At 36.6% G+C, this 21,287-nt stretch overlaps 1 protein-coding gene and 1 pseudogene across 7 annotated transcripts in view; one reads left to right on the top strand and one right to left on the bottom strand.

The window, feature by feature from the left end:
• HERC2 (HECT and RLD domain containing E3 ubiquitin protein ligase 2) overlaps positions 1 to 21,287 on the top strand; it is a 243,873-nt gene that overhangs the window by 71,525 nt on the left and 151,061 nt on the right. For all 7 annotated transcript variants that reach the window (XM_041751247.1, XM_041751245.1, XM_041751249.1 and 4 more), the window contains 3 exons: positions 6,831 to 7,082; positions 13,682 to 13,875; positions 20,080 to 20,280. In XM_041751247.1, the coding sequence (XP_041607181.1) occupies positions 6,831 to 7,082; positions 13,682 to 13,875; positions 20,080 to 20,280 (647 nt within the window). The remainder of the gene's footprint in view (positions 1 to 6,830; positions 7,083 to 13,681; positions 13,876 to 20,079; positions 20,281 to 21,287) is intronic.
• On the bottom strand, positions 19,200 to 19,728 carry LOC121488930 (annotated as a pseudogene).

The raw sequence follows: 21,287 nt of genomic DNA, 5'->3' as shown, positions 1-21,287 counted from the left end.
TCCCTACACTGCAGAGAGTTTTTATCATAGAAGGATGCTGTATTTTGTCAAATGCTTTTTCTGCATCTGTTGAGAGGATCATATGGTTCTTGTCTTTTTTTTATTGATGTAACATGTTGATTGATTTGCAGCTGTTGAACCACTGTTGCAGCACAGGAATAAATCCCACTTTGTACTGGTGAATAATACTTTTGTTTTTTGTTTTTTGTTTTTTTTTTTTTTAAATTTTTATTTATTTATGATAGTCACACACACAGAGAGAGAGAGAGGCAGAGATACAGGCAGAGGGAGAAGCAGGCTCCATGCACCGGGAGCCTGATGTGGGATTCGATCTCGGGTCTCCAGGATCGCGCCCTGGGCCAAAGGCAGGCGCCAAACCGCTGCGCCACCCAGGGATCCCTGAATAATACTTTTGATGTACTGTTGGATCTTATTGGCTAGTACCTTGATGAGAATTTTTATATCCATGCTCATTAAGGATATTGATCTGTAATTCTCCTTTTTGGTGGGGTCTTTGTCTGGTTTTGGAATCAAGGTAATGCTATTCTCACAGAAAGTGTTTGGAAGTTTTCCTTCCAGTTCTGTTTTTTCTAACAGCTTCAGAAGTGTAGATATTTTTCTTTAAATTTTTATTTATTTATGATAGTCACACAGAGAGAAAGAGAGAGAGGCAGAGACACAAGCAGAGGGAGAAGCAGGCTCCATGCACCGGGAGCCCGACGTGGGATTCAATCCCGGGTCTCCAGGATCGCGCCCTGGGCCAAAGGCAGGCGCCAAACCGCTGTGCCACCCAGGGATCCCTAGAAGTGTAGATATTAATTCCTCTTTAACTGTTGACATAATTCTGCCTGGAGGCCATCTGGTCCTGGACTCTTGTGTGTTGGAAGATTTTTTTTTATTACTGCTTCAATATCTTTGCTGATTATGGATTTGTTCAGGTTTTCTATTTCTTCCTGTTTCAGTTTTGATAGTTTATGTATTTCTAGGAATGCATCCCTTTTCTTCCGGATTACCTAATTTGTTGATGTATAGTTGCTCATAATCTGCTCTTATAATTGTATTTCTTTGGTGTTGGTTGTGATCTCTCCTCTTTCATTTATGGTTTCATTTATTTGAGTCCTTTCTCTTTTCTTTTTGATAAGCCTGGCTAGAGATTAATCGATTTTACTAATTCAAAGAACCAGCTTCTAGTTTTGTTAATCTGTTCTACCTTTCTTCTGGTTTCGGTTTCATTGATTTCTGCTCTAATCTTTATTAATTTTCTTCTCTTGCTGGATTTAGGCCTTATTTGTTGTTCTTTTTCCAGCTCCTTTAGGTGTAAGGTTAGGTTGCATGTTTGAGACTGTTCTTGTTTCTTGAGAAAGGCTTGTACTGCTATGTACTTCTCTCTTAAGACTGCCTTTGCTGCATCCCAAAGGTTTTGAACAGTTGTGTTTTTATTTTCATTTGTTTCCATAAATTTTAAAAATTCTCCTTAATTTCCTGATTGACCCATTCATCCTTTAGGAGGAAGCTTTTAACCTCCATGTATTTGTATTCCTTCCAATTTTTTCTTGTGATTGAGTTCAAATTTTATAGCACTGTGGTTTCAAAATATGTATGATATAATCTCAGTCTTTTCAAACTTGAGACCTGATTTGTGACCCAGTATATGATCTATTCTGGAGAAAGTTCCATGTGCCATTGAGGAGAATGTGTATTCTTTTGCTTTTAAAAAAAATACTCTGAGTATATTTGTGAAGTCCATCTGGTCCAGTGTGTTATTCAAAGCTCTTGGGATCCCTGGGTGGCGCAGCGGTTTGGCGCCTGCCTTTGGCCCAGGGCGTGATCCTGGAGACCCGGGATCGAATCCCACGTCGGGCTCCCAGTGCATGGAGCCTGCTTCTCCCTCTGCCTGTGTCTCTGCCTCTCTCTCTCTATGACTATCATAAATAAATAAAAATTAAAAAAAAAAAAACAAAAAACAACAACAAAAAAACAAAGCCCTTGCTTCCTTGTTGATCTTTTGTTTAGATGATCTTTCCATCTCTGTGAATGGGGTGTTAAAGTCCCTTACTATTATTGTATTATTATCAACATGTTTCTTTAATTTTGTTATTTATTTGCTTATATATTTGGTTGCTCCCATGTTAGGGGCATAAATATTTACAGTTGCTATATCTTCTTGTTGGGTAAGCCCTTTTGTTATGATACAGTGTTCTTCATCTCTTACTATAGTCTTTGGTTTAAAATCTAGTTTGTATGACGTAAGGATGGCTATTCCATCCTTCTTTTGATGTCCATGAGCATGGTAAATGGTTCTCCACCCTCTCACTTTCAATCTGGTTGTGTTTTGGGGTATAAAATGAATTTCTTGAACATGGCATATTGTTGGGTCTTACTTTATTTATCCATTCTGATACCTTATATATTTTGATTAGAACAATTAGTTTATTTACATTCAGAGTACATTTTGAAAGATGTGAATTTAGTGCCATTGTATTACCTCTAAAGTCACTGTTTTTATAGATTGTCTCTGTTCCTTTCTGGCCTTTATTACTTTTCGGCTCTCTGCTCGCAGGATCCCCCTTTAATTTTTTTTGCCTGGGTGGTTTGTTTGTTTGTTTATTGATTGATTGATTGCATGGGTGGTTTAGTGTTCACAAATTCCTTTAGCTTTTGTTTGTCCTGGAAACTTTTTTTTTTATAGTTAATGGAGTATTTATTCTTTATTAAGTAATAGAGTACAACTATTCTGTGTGTGAAGTGGGTTTGAAATATTGTCCCACTTTTATATATCTAAGACTGAAACTGAAGTGTTTTAAATCTCATTCCATGCTCTCCCACTTTTTGTTGACAATATTTATCTATCAGAATATGGCTAAAATATGACTAAAATGTATCATACTTTTTTCCTTGATCATCTTGTGACTTCATGATATGTGAAAAAACAGCTTCTTTAAGAGTTAAAGGAAGCTCTTCAAACATGCTTATAATTGATATCTAACAATTTGTTTGCTGATCTGTCCTGGAAGCTTTTTATCTCTCTTTCTATCCTGAAAGACAGCCTTGCTGGATAAATTATTTTTGGCTGCATATTTTTCTCATTTAGCACGTGGATTATATATATCATGGCCGCCCTTTCTGGACTGCCAGGTCTTTGTGACCAGGTCTGCTGCCAGTGTTATTTGTCTACCTTTGTGGGTTAAGGGCCTCTTGTCCCAAGGTACTTTTAGGATTGTTTCTTTGTCTCTGAGATTTGCAAACTTCATGAGGTGTTGATCCATTTTTATTGATCTTGAATGGCATTTTCTATGTTTCCTGGACTTAAATGCCTGTTTCCTTCCCCAGATTAGGGAAGTTCTCAGGTATAATTTGTCCAAATGAACATTCTGCCCCTTCATCTTCTGAGGCCCCCTATTATATGGAATTATGTTGCTTTATGGTGTTGCTGAGTTCTCGAAGGCTCCCTTTGTTATCCAGTAGTTGTTATTTTCTTCTCTTCTACTTACGTTCCTTATTTTCCATCGTTTTGTTTTCTATGTCACTGACTCCTCTGCCTTTTTCATCCTTGTTGTTAGAGACTCCATTTGTGATTGCATCTCAGTAACAGCATTTTAAATTTTGGCCTGATTAGATTTGAATTTTTTATTTATACCTTAAAGGATTCTCTAGTGTCTTCTATGCTTTTTTCAAGCCCAGCTAGTATCATAATAATTGTTAGTTTACATTCTAGTTCTGACATCTTATATCTGTTTTTGAGTAAATCCCTGGCAGTGAGTACTACCTTCTGTTCTTTCTTTTGGGGTGAATTTCTCCATCTTGTCATTATGTTGAGAAAAGAATAGAAGAAAATGAGAGAATAGACAAAAATAACAAGAACAACAGAAAAAAAATGCAGAAGTAAACAAAAAGCAAACAAAGTAAGAAAAACTCAAGAAGTAAAACAATAAAACAACAAACTAGATCTTGGGTGTATTTTGGTCTGTTTGTTAAGAGCAACCAGATCCCAAAATATCAAGGAAAGATAAACTCATATATATACAAAAATAAAATAAAATACAATGATAGGCAACCAAAATAAAATATATATGTATGTGTGTATATGTATATGTATGTATATTTGTGTTTTGTATATATAATATATTTATAAAAATAAAAATTAAAAAAGAATTAAAGAATTGAAAAAATAAGAAAGTACCTGAATGAAAGTAAAACTGAAAGACTAAAGAATAGAAAGAACTCCACAAATGCTATATAGTGTTTTCCTCTAGAGCTGAAGTTCTGCAGATCTCTGTGATTGGTGAACTTGGTGTTAGCTGGTTGTTCCTGCTGGTCTTCTGATGGAGGGCCTGCTGTGCTGATGTTCACATGCCCTTGCCTTCCCTGGTTGAATTTTTCTTCCCTTATAAGCGGCTCCAGATTGCACTGTGTGCACTGTTTTGCTCCTTGAAGGCTTTCAGCACTGGTTGGGGCAGGCAGGGGATGAAAACGGCAGTGCCCTTATCTTTGTCTCCAGAGTTGGAAGTTTGTGCTCATCGCTCTTCAATGAGCCCTCAGAATAGCAGTCAATTACTCTGTCTCCCTGGTTTCTGTCCGAACTCTGTGTTCACTCAGCCTGTGACTGAACTATTTTATCTGAAGCATATGAGTGAGTTTCGAATCTCCAAATGTTATGGATTCGTGAGGTATGGACCCATGCTGTTCCTCCAAAATTCCCTCCAGGTTGGAGGGCCGTCTCAACAAGCATCTGCCTTTTGTGCTGAGACTCTGCCCAGAGAATGGTCGTGCGAACATGCAGCAGTTTGCAGTTTATGGCAACCCAGAGCAGAAGGTTGGCACCTAGACTCATTGTTTACAGCTGGCTTCCCCACTCCTATGTCTGGGAACTCTGTCACACTCAGCCACCTCCATTCTTCTTTTGACCCCTGGGATCCTGAGATCCATGCTTTCCCATGAAGGATTCCACCCTGCTTTGCCACCTCAGCACCTTTAATCCAGTGATGTCCCTCACTGTAGCAGACTTTTAAAAGTTCCGGTTTTGTGCTCTGCTGCTTATAATACTTTGTTGTAACCTCCTTAAGCAGGCTCCCTCTCCTCCACAGTTTCCTCAGATATATCACCCCAGATGCCAAGTCTTCCTACTTCCTACCTTCCAAAAAGTGGTTGCTTTTCTATTTGTAGCATTGTAGCATTTCTTTTTCTCAGATGTCTCCATGATTTTGCAGGTGTTCAGAATGATTTGATAACTAGCTGAATTCCAGGGATCAGATGAGCTTAGGGTCCCCTATTCCTCCACCATGTTAAACTCTCCTCCTCCCTGGGAATTTCTTTAGTGAGAGGACAAACATCATTTCAGGCATCTTCATGTTCACCTAGGCCCCTTCTCCTTCAAAGGGAGAGACATTTCTTTATAAGTCTTAGAAAAAGATGGTTTCATCAGTCATCTTAAAGTTCTCTTCTTCTGGCATGAAGCTTTCCATTTGACATCTTGTTTTTATGTGTCCAATGTTGAATGATTGATAGATTTTATAAACCTCTTAAACCAAGAAGTGTTTTCTTAAATAAGCCTTATTAGGATTTGTTCTTGAATTCTTTGTGTGAAACTTTATGTATATAAAACTGTGTTGTTTTGACTTAATTGCCTTGATTGGAAACTGCATGCTGTTTACTTCACAGCGGTGTTTCTTTGGTGCAGATGTCGTATAGGGAAATGTCCCTGCTACATTATGGTTTTTTGAGATGACTGGTAGAAGCATCCTGTCCTGTGCGGTCTGGTTCTAGGGTGACAGGGTCACTGAAAGCATTGGAGAAAGTGGGAATTGCCAGCTGGGCTGTGTGAACAATAGGCATTTTGCAAAACATTTAAGTGCATGTGCATATTCTCTGATATTTGTGTATGGGTTTACCGAGTTGAGCATTGGTGTGTTTATGTCATTGACTGCCTATTAGTGTATCATCTCCAATTTTAGTTCAGGGATTGGCTGTTTTTTCAGATAGACTTGTATTGGAATGCCACCTTGCTTATGTATTGTTTGTGGCTGCTTTCCTGTGACATTGGAACAATTGAATATTTGTGACAAAAACTACCTTGTCCACAAAGCCTAAAAATACTTACCATCTGAACTTTTTGTTAAAATTTGTTGATCTTTAGTTGTTTATCTAAAATAGAGCAAGAACTTAGTCACTTACAGAGCAATTTAGTTTCTTTTTTTTTTTACATTTCTTCTCATTTCTCTTCCTCTACAGTTTTTACCTGTTTTTTTTTTCAAAAATTCATATTTTTTTTGCATTTTTACAAAGCTTTTAGCTTAGTTGTCAGTTTAAAAAAAACCAACCACATTTTTGTAATTTACTTTATTCCTTTATTTAATATTTAATTAGATTATACTAACCAAATGTTATTGGAAAAAAGTGCTGTCATGCAGCTAATTTGTGGTGGGTATGACAGGAACACTGTGGAGGCAGACCTGAGAGACAGTGGCAGAGAGCTGCAACTGTGTATGATGGGCCATAAATTTATGGTATTTTATGGAGGCACTGGAGCTGTGTTCACTACTTGGTTGATCTGAACCCAGTCATTGAACCCAAACCAGTTAGAGTCAGGACTTTATAATTTTTTTTAGCTAAAACAAAAAGAAAACCCAGCTATCCTTTTCTTAATTGGTTCTGTATTAACCTGAAGTATAAACTAGATTTCATTTGGTTAGTAGTCATCTATATTGTGTTAACTGTATATATTAGTGGTCTAGATTTGTTATCAGTTATATTCAGTATTTGCAGCCACTTAAAAGTTGCGTTAAGATATACAGTTATTTTTACTTAAATATAAATATATTTGTATTTTTTAGGTCAGGTGTGGTCTTGGGGAGATGGTGACTATGGGAAATTGGGCAGAGGTGGTAGTGATGGATGCAAAACACCAAAGCTTATTGAAAAACTTCAAGACTTGGATGTTGTGAAAGTTCGATGTGGAAGTCAATTTTCTATTGCTTTGACAAAAGATGGCCAAGTTTATTCATGGGGAAAAGGTGACAACCAGAGACTTGGACATGGAACAGAGGAACATGTTCGTTATCCCAAACTCTTGGAAGGCTTGCAAGGTGAGTGAAAAATGTAAACTTTTAAAACTTTTTGAAGCTTTTTCTTTAGGAATTTTTTAAAGTTTGCAGGTTTTTCTCTTTTTTTACATAATATTTTATGAATGACTCCTCATTAGAAGGCTTTTACCCATATTTTCATAGGTATAGATAATGAATGGAAAGTGGTTTTGTTTCTGTTAAAAATGGCATAGAATTATTCTCACCAGATTTCATTTGAAACTTATTCAGTTTTACTAATATTGATAAGTCCTTTTTTGGGCTGGCATCTATTCATTACTAAGTAAGCGGGTGTTAGTGAGATTAACTTCTGTTGGTGAGGTCATCTATAGTAGACATTGCTAAGATGATGGATATGCATGGTGCTGTGGGACCACAGTGGGAGATAGGATTAGTGTGCTTGGAGTGGTCTCATTTGAGCTTATCCTTGATGGGTAAATCCTGCTTGTCTGGTTACAAGCGCATCCAGCATGCATTCTAGATAGAATGGGAGCCAAGGCATGTACTTGTGCTTTGCAGATGCCTTCTGAATTGTGGGAAAAGTTGGTGATTGGTGTATCAGGTGGCCTGTAGTGCTAAAGGGGGTTGGCAAACTGTTTTTTTTTAAAGGAGTAGACTAATAAATATTTTAGGTTGGAGTACCATATGTTGTATGTCTCAACTACTTTCTTCTTCTGTTGTAGCCCGAAAGGAGCCATAGATATAGACATAATAGATAGATATAAACATGGGCCTGTCTGTGTTGTAGTACAACTTTATGCATAAAAATAGTCCTTGGCCTTTGTTTGGCATAAGGGATAAAATTTGTTGAATCTCTGAGCTGGATTCTACTTTATGTTTTTGCTTTTTTTCAAGGGAGTTTGGAAGTGAGGCTTTTACATGGGACTTGCTAGTTTCTTTTCTCATCATTTTCATTTTATAACATTAATACCTTGGGGTGACTGGGTGCCTCAGTTGGTTAAGCATCTGACTCTTGGTTTTGGCTCAGGTTGTGATCTCAGGGTCATGAGATGGAGGGACTGTGCTTGGTATGGAGTCTGCTTGAAATTCTCTCTCTCCCTCTCCCCTTTCCCCACTTATGCATGCATGTGATCTCTCTCTCTCTCTCTCTCTCTCATATATTTTTAAATTGGAGTTTGATTTACCAACATACAGTATAACACCCAGTGTTTAGATAATCCCATCAAGTGTCCTCCTCAGGGCCCGTCACCCAGTCACCCCATCCCCCTGCCCACCTCCTCTTCCACTACCCCCTCCCTGTTCACTTCCCAGAGTTAGGAGACTCTCATGTTCTGTCACCCTCTCTGATTTTTTCCCACTTACTTTCTCTCCTTTCCCCTATAATCCCTGCTACTATTTTTAATATTCCCCGTATGAGTGAAACCATACGATGAGTGTCCTCCTTTGATTGACTTACTTCACTCAGCATAATATCCTCCAGTTCCATCCATGTTGAAGCAAGTGATGGGTGTTTGTCATTTCTAATGGCTGACTAATATTCCATTGTATATATAGACCACATCTTCTTTATGCATTCATCTTTTGATGGACACCGAGGCTCCTTCCACAGTTTGGCTATTGTGGACATTGCTGTTATAAACATTGGGGTGCAGGTGTCTTGGCTTTTCACTGCATCTGTATCTTTGGATAAATCCCCAGCAGTGCAATTGCTGGGTTGTAGGGTAGTTCTACTTTTAACTCTTTGAGGAACCTCCACATAGTTTTCCAGAGTGGCTGTACCAGTTCACATTCCCACCAATAGTGCAAGAGGGTCCCCCTTTCTCCACATCCTCTCCAACATTTGTTGTTTCCTGTCTTGTGAATTTTCCCCATTCTCACTGGTGTGAGGTGGTATTTCATTGTGGTTTTGATTTGTATTTCCCTGATGGTAAGTGATGTGGAGCATTTTCTCATGTGCTTGTTGGCCAAGTCCATGTCTTCCTCTGTGAAATATCTGTTCATGTCTTTTGCCCATTTCATGATTGGATTGTTTCTTTGCTGTTGAGTTAATAAATTCTTTACAGATCTTGGATACTCTCCCTCTCTCTCTTAAAAAAAAAAATCAATAAAATACTTGAAACATATTAATACCTTGATGACAAGGTATTATGGTGTTTATTATTTTCTAAGTTTCTGAGATAAGTTGTAGGATAATACCACTGGTTGTATGCTATGGAGCTGTGTTTGAATTTCATTAACCTTCTTGTTTATATTTTTTTCACTTAGTAAAGGAAATCTGCTTCCTCAGCTCTATTTATTAGATACAGAGATAGCTTACTATGAAAGCATTTAAATGACTGATGGTACAGTTATTTTGGCCCGTGTCAACTTATGATAGGCTCTTAAGAAAGAACTGTTCTCCTTCTTCTAGTAGAGTTTTGCAGCTGAATTATATTTTATGTCTGTTTTCAGACTACAATCTAATTATACTAAAAATTAATAACAAGGATGGTTGGAAAACCCCCAAATACATGGAGATTCAACAGCAAACTTCCAAATAACTCATGGTCAACGAAAAAAATCTTAAGAGAAATTTTAAAATATTTTGAAATAAATGAAAATATAAATAAAATTTGTGGGATGCAGTGAAAACAGTGCTTAGAAGGCAATTTATAGCATTGAATGTATATTAGAAAAGAAGAAAAATCTAAGTAATCTTTGTGTACAGAAAAGAAAACCATTAACAAAATGTAAAGGTGGGGCATCTGGGTGGCTCAGTTGGTTAAGTGTCCAACTTTTGATATTGGTGAGATCAGGGTTGTGAGATTGAGCCCCACACTGCGGTCTGCACTGGATGTGGAGCCTGCTTAAGATTTTCTTTCTCCCTCTGCTTCCCCTGCAGTCCCTGCACACTTTCTCTCTCTCAAAACAACAACAAAGTAAAGGCAACCTATAGAATGGGAGAAAATATTTGTAAATCATATCTCTGATAAAGGGTTAATATCCAAAACATATAAAGGACTCCTGCAGTTCAATAGCAAAACACACAAAAAAACTAACTCAAAACCAGTTTGATTAAAAGTTGGCCAGAAGACCTGAGTAGGCATTTTTCCAAAGATGACTTATAGATGGCCAACAGATACATGAAAAAGGTGCTCAGAATCATTAATCATCAGAGAAATGCAGATCAAAACCACAAGTGAGAAAACACTTCATACCTGTTTGAATGGCTACTATCAAAAAGACAAGAAATAGAAGTATTGATGAGGATGTGGAGAGAAAGACACTCTTGTGCACTGTTGATAGGAATGTAAATTGGTATGGCCACTGTGGAAAACAGTAAGGAGGCTTCACCAAAAATTAAAAAAAGAACTGCCGTATGATCTAACAATTCTACTTCTGGGTGTTTATCTGAAAGAAGTAAATATGCTAACCCAAAAAGGTATTTGCATCCTCATGTTTGTTGCAGCATTATTCACGGTAACCAATATCTGGAAACAACCTTAGTGTCCTATTGGTAGATGAGTAGATCGAGAAATGTAGTGTATACATATGATGGAATATTATTCAGACATAAAAATAAGGTAATTCTTCCATTTGTGTTAACATGGATGGATATTAAGGGCATTATATTAAGTAAATAGGTCAGATAGAGAAAGAGAAACACTAGATCATCTTACTTATATGGGAATCTAAAAAATACTGTCCCCAAAACTCCCCCCAAAACCATAGATGCAAAGAATAGATTGTTGGTTGCCAGAAGTGGAGGTTGGGGGTTGGGTGAAAATGGGTGAAGATAGTCAAAAAGTACAAATTTCTAGTTGTGAAATAAGTCCTGGGGATATAATATACAGTGTGATGTATAACAGTAATTAATTGCACTTTATTGAATATATGAAATTTGCCAAGAGAACAGATCTTAAAAACTCTCATCACAAGAAAAAAATTGTAATTATGTATGGTTATGGATGTTAAAATATATATCAATAGTTTCCACCTTAGACAAGTGGATAAAGGAGAACAGATTAAATCCAAAATAAGAAGAAGGAAAGAAATAATGAGAATTAGAGAAGAAACCAATGAAATTGAAAACAAAATCAATAGAGAAGATCAAGAAACCAAAAGCTGATTCTTTGAAAAGATTAATAAAATCAATACACCTTTAACTAGGCTAAGAAAAAAAGGAAAACAGGACACAAATTACTAATGTCAGAAATGATAGAGAAGACCTCAGTACAGATCCTATAAACATTGTAAAGATGATAAAGGAATACTAAGAACAACTCTCTGTCCACAAATTTGGTAACTTAGATGAAATGAACCATTTCTTTAAAAGACACATTTGCCAAAATCATACAAGAAATAGACAAACTGAATAGGCTTATATCTCTTAAAGAAATTGAGTCATTAATTAATAACTTTCCAAAACAGAAAGCATGAGGCCCAGATGGGTTTACTAGTAAATTCCACCAGATGTTTAAGGAAGAAATTTCTCTATAATCTTTTTTCAGAGGATGGAAGCAAAGGGAATATTTTTTTAATTCATTCTGTGAGGCCAGCATTACCCTAATACCAAAACCAGACAAAAATATTATTAGAAGAAAATTACAGACCAACATCTCTCATGAATATAGATGCAAAAATCTTGAACAAAATATTAGCAAATAAAATTCAACGGTGCATAGAATTAAACATCACTACCAAATTGAATTTATTCTACGTATGCAATGCTGGCTAGTTCAACATTCAAAAACCAGTTCAATGTAATCCATCAAATCAAGAGAAGAATAAGAAAAATCACTGATCATATTAGTAAATGCAGAAAAAGCATTTGATAAAATCTAATACCTGTTCATGATAAAAAAAAACTCCGCAAACTAGGAATAGAGAGAGAATGTGATTAATTTGATAAAGAATATCTACAAAAATTCTACAGCTAACATCATACTTAATGGTCAGAAATTTAATGCTTTCCCATTAAGATCAAATATAAGGAAAAGATGTCTCATCTCACCATTTCTTTTTAAAATCATATTAGAAGTTCTAGCTAATGCAGTTAAACAGCAAAAGGATGTTAAAGGCATATAGTTTGAGAAGGAAGAAATAAAACTGTCTTTGTTCACAGATGACATGAATGTTTATGTAGAAAATCTGAAAGGATCAACAAAAAAGCTGGAAGTAATAAATAATTATAGCAGAGATGCAGGATACAAAGTTAATATATCAAAATTGACTTGGTATATACTGTAGTTCCTGTATACTAGTAACTAAGCAGTGGAATTTGAAATAAATACAAAATACTGTTTACATTAGTATTAAAGTGAAATAGGTGTAACTCTAACAAAATAAGTACAAGACCTACATGAGGAAAGAGAAGAAACCAATGAAATTGAAAACAGAAAATCAGTAGGAGAAGATCAAGGAACCAAAAGCTGATTGTTTGAAAAGATTAATAAAACCAATGAATAGGTAGGTATAACTCTAACAAAATAGGTACAAGACCTATTTGAAGTCATAGATGTAATTCTAACTAAGTACAGAACCTATATAAGGAAAATTAAAAAAACTGATGAATGAAATCAAAGGAGAACTAATAAATTGAGAGATATTTTTTGTTTATGGATAGGAAGGCTGAATCTTGTCATTTTTTTCTGTCTTGATCTGTGGATTTAGTGCAGTCTCAGTCAAAATCTCAGCAAGTTATTGGGGATATTGACAAGCTTATTCTATATTTTATGCAGAGAGGCCAAAGACCTAAGATAGCTAACACAGTATTGAAGGAGAAGAGCAGGTTGGAGGACTGACACTACCCAACTTCAAGATTTAATATAAAGCTACAGTAATCAAAACAGTATGACATTGATTAAAATATAGACAGGTCATTGGAACAAGATAGCTCAGAAATAGACCACTACATATAGTAATTGATCTTTGACAAGGGAGCCAAGGCAATAAAGGAAGTTGGAACAAGTAGACATTCACAGGGAGAAAAGAAAAGTGAATGGATAATTGATAATGGAGGATGCTATGCATGTGTTGGGGTGGGAAATATATGGGAAATCTCTCTGCTTTTTCCTTAATTTTGTCATGAACCTAAAAATATTCTAAAAGTAGAAAGTCTCAATGAGGCAAAAAAGAATATACTTTGTATGGTTATACCTTAGGACAGGAGAGTAAGATTTACTAATTAAAATGCACTTGTCGGGATCCCTGGGTGGCGCAGCGGTTTGGCGCCTGCCTTTGGCCCAGGGCGCGATCCTGGAGACCCGGGATCAAATCCCACGTCAGGCTCCTGGTGCATGGAGCCTGCTTCTCCCTCTGCCTGTATCTCTGCCTCTCTCTCTCTCTGTGTGACTATCATAAATAAATAAAAATTAAAAAAAAATAAAATAAAATGCACTTGTCTTTTTCTGAATGAAAATCTGAATAAGGAGACAAAAGTAACTTTTTTTGTACTAAGGTAATTTTCAGACTTTAGATCTTAATAAATTGTAGCTAATGAAACATAATGAGTTTTAATAACATACATGAAGCAGATGAATTATGTATAATATTAAGGCAATTAACTATCTTTTAGAAGTTGACATTAAATACCTCCTGACCTGAATGACCTGTAGCAGAAGTCAGGTGTGAAGCTGTATTGTGTCACTCTTTCCTCCTAGGGAAGAAGGTAATTGATGTGGCTGCAGGCTCCACCCACTGTCTGGCTCTGACTGAGGACAGTGAGGTCCATAGCTGGGGGAGCAATGACCAGTGCCAGCACTTTGACACCTTGCGTGTGACCAAGCCTGAACCCGCTGCACTGCCAGGACTGGATACCAAGCACATAGTTGGAATTGCTTGTGGACCTGCTCAGGTACCGTGTAGCTAGTGTGGAATAGATATGTTGTGGAATTTAGGCTTCCTGTCCTCCACTGTTGGTATGTAGAATAACCATTGATATGTGTGTGTGTGTTGTCCTTAGATCCGGTAGTTGTAGTGAACTCACATTACTTACTGGAGTTCATGTTGATTCCCTGGGGTTTTCTTCAGAAACGGTTATGTTGGCCGAACATGGAGACAGTTTTATTTCTTCTTTTCTCTATATTTCTTTCCCTTGCCTTATGCACTGGCCAGGACTTCCAGTATGATGTTGAAGAGTGGTGAGAAGGCAGGGTACATCCTTGTTCCTGATTATAGTTGGAAAGCATTTAGTCTTTCACCATTTGCTAGGATGTTGGCTCTATGATTTTTTTTAGTAGATGCCTTATTATCAGATTAAGGAAATTCCCTTTAACTCCTACTTTTTTGAGAGTTTTTCCTGATCCTGAATAGGTACTGAATTTTGTCAAATGCCTGGACCCTGGGATCAGGCCCTGACCCAAATGCAGATGCTCAACCACTGAGCCACCCAAGCATCCCAAAAATTGTTTCTTTAAGAGATAACAGAACTATTTAGAGTGTTTCTTCTTGAGTGAGTTTTCCTGGTTTGTGGCACTCAGGGGGTTGTTCTGTTTCATCTAAGTTGTCTGATTTTTGTGTATAACGTTTTCCTTAGTATTCATTTACTAAACTTTCAAAGTCTTTGGGGTCTGCAGTAATACTGTATTGGTAATTTTTGTTTTATTTTTTTTTGTCAGTTTGGCTAGAGACCATTTTATTGATCTTTTTAAATAACTAGATTTCAGTTTAATTTCCTCCTTTAGGGCAGCCCTGGTGGCGCAGCGGTTTAGCGCCGCCTGCGGCCCCGGGGTGTGATCCTGGGGACCTGGGAATGGATCCCGCGTCAGGTTCCCTGCGTGGGGTCTGCTTCTCCCTCTGTCTGTGTCTCTGCCTCTCTCTCTCTCTCTCTCTCTCTCTGTCTCTGTGAGTAAATAAATAAAATCTTAAAAAAAAAAAAATTCCCCCTATATATTTCACTGGTTTATTCTCTTGTCTTAATCTCCCCCCCCTTCAGCTTGCTTTGGATTATTTTTATTTATTTATTTGTTTGTTTATTTGTTTGTTTGTTTTCTTCAAGAGGAAGCTTAGGTTAATTTTAGACCTTTCTTCTTTTGTAATATTTAATCACTTGATGCTATAAATTTCCCTCTGAACAGTCCTTTAATGCACCAATACATTTTGATAATTTTCATTTTTGTTCAGTTCAAAATATTCTCTAATTTCTCTCAAGAATTGCTTTATGACCTATGGATTATTCTGTGATTTAATTTCAAAGTGGAGATTTTTCTGTTACCATTTTGTTACTGATTTCTAGTTTAATCTTACTGTGATTAGAGAACAAACTATCTGATTTTAATTCTAGATTTGTTAAGATTTATGTTATGTCTCAGGATATGTTTTCTTAACTGTTCAGTGTGTGTGTTTGTTTTTTTTAATTTTTTAATTTTTATTTTTTTTTCAGTGTGTTGTTTGAAAAGAGTTATGTATTTTGTGGTTGATGTATTTTGCTGATACTGGGTAAAGTGTTCTATAAATGTCAAATCCAGTCATTGATGGTATTATTCAGTTCTACATCCTTTTTGATTTTCCGTCTGCTTGTTCTGTCCCTTTCTAGGAGGGTAGAATTGATATTTCCAAGTATAATTATGTACTTCTCCATGTCATTTTTCAGTTCTATCAGGTTTTTTAAAATATTAATGCTTTTGGCCATTAAAAAAAATTATAGTCAACTCTACAGTGGTGTTGAATATATTCATGAGATTGTATAACCATCACTGCTATTCGTCTCCAGACTTTGTCATCATCCCAAATAGAAATTGTACCCATTAAACAGTTGCTCTCCATTTCTCCTCCTCCGGTCCCTAGTAACCTCAAATTTACTTTCTGTTTCTGCAGATTTGCCTATTCAAGATACCTCATATAAATGGAATCACATAATATTTGACCTTTTATGTCTGGCTTGTTTCACTTATTTGGCATAAGGTTTTCAAGGTTGATCCATGTTGAAGCATGATTCAGGATTTTATTCTTTTTAAAGGCATAATAATATTCTATATGTATATCCCACATTTTACTCAGTCGTTTCTCCTTCGATGGACACATGAATTGTTTGTACTTTTTGGCTGTTGTGAATAATACTGCTATGAATATTAGTGTACAAATGTCTATTTGAGTCTCTACTTTCAGTGTTTTTGAATATATTTCTAGAACGGGGAAGGCTGGATCATCTGGTACTGATGAAGACGTTGAGGAACTGTCAAACTTTCCACAGCAGTTGCATGTTTTTTACATTCCCACCAGATAGACACAAGGGTTTCAGTTTTTCCACATTTTTGTTCACACTGGCTACTTTCTGCTTTCCTTTTTTGTTTGTTTGGAGCCATCCTAGTGGGTGCAGAGTGGTATTTCACTGTGGTTCTGATCTGCACAGATCTTTTTACCTAATAGAAAAGATGTTGAGCATCTTTTCATGTGCTTATTGACCATTTATATATCTTCTTTGGGGAAATGTCGATTAAGTCCTTTGCACCTTTTTTGAATTGTGGTTTTTGTTTTCCTTTCTTTTTTGTTCTTGATATATTGTGGCTATTAATCCCTTATCGAGTATATGATTTACACTATTTTTTTCCCTTTCTTACCTGTCCTTTCATTCTGTTGATAGTGTCCTTTGATGCTCACAAGTTTTAAATTTTGATTAAGTCCATTTTATTTTTTCTTATTTTGCCTATGCTTTTGGTGTTATATATATGTATATCTCTCTCCAAGAAATCCACTGTCATGTAGATTTTACCCAGTATTTTCTTCTAATTAGATTCATGGGAATTTGCCAATGTCATAGGTCTTGTTTACTGTAGCTGTATAAGAAGTTTATATTCTAGTTCCTTTGCCTTTCCATATAAAGTTTAGAATACTTAGCTCTATTGGCAAAAACATCTTGCTTGGACTTTAATAAGAATTGTGTTCAACCTCTTATCAGTTTGTGGAGAATTGCCAGTTTTGCTATATATACTCCTTCAATCAGTGAAAATGGTACGTCTAAACATTTATTTACATCTTCTTTGATTTCATTTATCAGCATTTCCAGTGTATAAATCCTTTACATGTTTTGTTAGATTTACATCTTTTACTTTTAACCTGCCTGTCTCATATATAGTGAGTTTCTTAGTCACTATTGTATAGGTGCTTTTTTTTTCTTTTTTTAAGTTCTTGAGCCAATCTGTCTTTTAATTGGTATATTTACTATAATTTTTGACATAGGTATAGTTCTTCCATTTTATTGTTTGTCTTTTGTTTGTTTTCTATTACTTATTTCTCTATTGTGCTTTTCCTGCCTTTTTTGGAGCATATGAACATTTTTTTAGTATTCCACTTTATTTTGAATTTGACTTTATTTTTTTATATAGGTTTTTTTTTTTAGTGGTTGCTGTAGGTTTTACCATATACATACTTAACTCTTTGTAGGCTACTTAGAATCAGTATTTACCATTTTAATTGGAATGTAGAAACCTGTTGTTTAATTTTCAAGTACTTGGAGATTTTTCTATTTTTTTTATATCTAGTTTTTATTGATGTCTAGTTTCTATTGTTGGTTTCTAGCTTAATTTTACTATGTTTAGAGAACATACTCTGATTTCAGTTCTTTTAGATAATTATTTTATGATTAAATATTCTAAATATGACTGTATTCTGTTGCTGAGTGTTGTATAAATGTCAATTTATTCTACTTCATTGATGATTTTCTATTTGTTCTGTGTTAGTAGGAGGGTAGTTTTGCTATCTTTATATATTTGGATTTAGTCTATTTCTTGTTTCATTTCTATCAGTTTTTACTGCCATATGTTTTATAGTTCTGTTATTAGGTGCACATAATTCAACATTGTTCGGTCTTCTTGGTGAATTGACCCATTTATCATTTATCATTATATAAAGTTCTGTCTTTAGCCCTGGCAATTTCTTTCCTCCAAAGTTTGCTGATATTAGTATAGCTATTTTCTAATCCTTTACCTAGCCCTCTTTAATCTTTATATTTAAGGTAGATTTCTTTAAGGTTGATATCATATTTAAGTTTTTTTTTTTTTAATTAATTTTTATTGGTGTTCAATTTACCAACATACAGAAAAACACCCAGTGCTCATCCCATCAAGTGTCCACCTCAGTGCCCGTCACCCATTCCCCTCCAACACCCGCCCTCCTCCCCTTCCACCAGCCCTAGTTCGTTTCCCCGAGTTAGGAGTCTTTATGTTCTGTCTCCCTTCCTGATATTTCCCAACATTTCTTTTCCCTTCCTTTATATTCCCTTTCACTATTATTCATATTCCCCAAATGAATGAGAACATACACTGTTTGTCCTTCTCTGATTGACTTATTTCACTCAGCATAATACCCTCCAGTTCCATCCACGTTGAAGCAAATGGTGGGTATTTGTCGTTTCTAATTGCTGAGTAATATTCCATTGTATACATAAACCACATCTTCTTTATCCATTCATCTTTCTTTTTTTTTTTTTTTTAAATTTATTTTATTTTATTTATGATAGTCACAGAGAGAGAGAGAGAGAGGCAGAGACACAGGCAGAGGGAGAAGCAGGCTCCATGCACCGGGAGCCCAACGTGGGATTCGATCCCGGGTCTCCAGGATCGCGCCCTGGGCCAAAGGCAGGCGCCAAACCGCTGCGCCACCCAGGGATCCCTCCATTCATCTTTCGATGGACACCGAGGCTCCTTCCACAGTTTGGCTATTGTGGCCATTGCTGATAGAAACATCGGGGTGCAGGTGTCCCGACGTTTCATTGCATCTGAATCTTTGGTTTTTGTACATCTTGACAACTTCTACTTTTTTGTTTGGAGGTTTAGACCATTTAAAGTTAATGTATTTGGGCAGCCCGGGTGGCTCAGCAATTTAGTGCTGCCTTTAGCCCAGGGCCTGATCCTGGAGACCTAGGATCCAGTCCCATGTCAGGCTCCCTGTATGGAACCTGCTTCTCCCACTGCCTGTGTCTCTGTCTCTCTATCTCTGTCTTTCATGAATAAATAAATAAAACCTTAAAAATAAAAGCTAATGTAATTATTTATAAGTTGGATTTATTTCTACCATTGTTTGTTTTTTGTTTGCTTTTTTATATTTCTTTGTCTTTTCCTGACTTCTTTGGGGTTATTTGAATAAGTTGTAGTATTCCTTTTTAACTTACTGAGTTGTTTCTTTGTGTAGTTTTTTAGTGGTTGCTCTAGAGATTAAATATACCTGATCTTTCATTATTATTATTATTATTATTATTTTTTAAAAGCACTTGTTAGCATTTAATGAACCTCCCCCTATGTGGCTTCAAGCTACTAGAACGCAGGCGCCCCCCACGCCCTTTATCTTCTCCTCAGCTCTTGTACTGAAGAATTTGGCCTTCACCATGACAGGCTGTTTTGGGAGCTTTCCCTTTCCCAAAACTTTGTAGTAGCCCCATCGCACCACATCGATAATAGGAGCAGCTCCAGTCTTGTTTTTGGCAGCATTTACCCGTGTCTGCTCACTAAGGTCCACAGTTTATCAAGGTTGACAGTTGGGCAGAAGCTCTGGTTCCTCTTTAAGTGGTAATGTCTCATACCGACTTTTCCAAAGTAACCTGGGTGATATTTGTCGAAGTTGATCCTGTGATGATGCATGCCACCAGCATTACCCCGGCCTCCTGGGTGCTTCCGGTGTTTGTCGATGCATTCGTGGCCATGGCTCACGTGGCCCCGAAGTTTCCGGGTCTTCCTCAGTCTGGATGGCATGTTGGCGGCCCAGAGGAAAAAGCCTGGTCTTTCATTATTTACTTACAGTTACTTTTAACTGTTCAGGTGGATTATGATCCTCTTTGTCATCCATTAAAGTGCATCAGTAATTTTGAGAGTGAAAGGATTTTCAACTTTTTATCTTTTTATTTCTGGCACAATGAGTTTGGGTCCTAAAATGAGAGAGAAAATTGGAATCTGATAGTATATAAACTAGACAGCCATGAAAGTACATGTGCATTTAGGACAATCAGAGGAATGAATAAGTAGTAATTTAAGGCATGTTTGTGATTCATAATGATGAATATCTCCTTTAATGCAATCCAGTTGCTGAATGTGTGGGTTCATTTTAGGTTCTTATGATTCTTTCATAGAGTTTTGCTTGGTCATCTTGTTCTGAGTGGTCCATTGGCCTCCGTGTCCCTTTCGTGGTAGACATCTGCTCAATGACTTTTGAGCAGCTGGACCTCCTACTACGGCAAGTGAGTGAGGGGATGGATGGTACTGCTGACTGGCCCCCACCTCAAGAGAAAGAGTGCATGGCTGTGGCAACACTGAATCTTCTACGACTTCAGGTATTAATGATTTCCTTTCCTCTCTCTCCCTTTGTTAAGTGTCTTAGGTATTTGTAATAATGTTTATGTATATTTATTTATGTATATATGTTTATTGTTCTTGTGTGTGGAGAAACAACTGGGTGAGACAAAAGATGATTGAGAGACTAGCTGGATGTGCTAGCCAATCTCTCTTCTGGAATGTGAAAGTTCAACTCAGTAAGCTTGGACTCCCTCTGGTAGTACCTCCTCCACTTTGTCACAGGGAAGGTTAAGGTTAAAAGTCAAAATAAGAAAAGATACACAGGGCAGCACGGGTGGCTCCACGGTTTAGCGCTGCCTTTGGCTCAGGGCTTCATCCTGGAGGCCCAGGATCTAGTCCCATGTCAGGCTTCCTGCATGGAGCCTGCTTCTCCCTCTGCCTCTCTCTGTCTCTCTGTGTCTCTCATGAATAAATAAATAAATCTTAAAAAAAAAAATAAAAGAAAAACTACAAAAATAGTTTTCTTTCTTTTTCCCTATCTTTGTTTCTTTTTATAAGTAAAACTATATCTGAAATCCTTGGTCATCCTGTTTCTCTTGGTAATAAAATCCTATGAATGTCAAGAGACTAGTTTTTCTTAATAATTTTTCCCTTTGTAATACAAGGATTTCTATGTAACCCATCATCTTTGCCTTTGCTCTCTCCTTTTTGCCTTAGTTTCTTTTTTTTTTTTTTGCCTTAGTTTCTAAAAAGCACATAGATGAATGTAATGTTTAGTTGCATTAATCGAATTATCAGAAGTTTGGAGAGTACTTCTCTCTCCCAGAAGTCTATAGGAGCTCATTTATTAGTACTACTGTGGTCCCTTTCATGAATCTACCCAATTGTCACTTTCCCATGGTTTGTAGCAGTGTTGCTATCTGGTCATTGCTATGGTAAAAGACCTTGTACATGTCTCAGGCTGGATTCCATATACCATATACCTGGTGCCATAGTTTTTCTCTTGCTTTATTCCATTTTTTAGGTCCTTAAGCTTTAGTTCTAT

Source organism: Vulpes lagopus, chromosome 4 (assembly GCF_018345385.1).
Source record: "Vulpes lagopus strain Blue_001 chromosome 4, ASM1834538v1, whole genome shotgun sequence".
NCBI lineage: Eukaryota > Metazoa > Chordata > Mammalia > Carnivora > Canidae > Vulpes > Vulpes lagopus.
The sequence above is the reverse complement of the archived record's forward strand: the minus strand, read 5'-3'. Positions and strand labels throughout refer to the sequence as shown.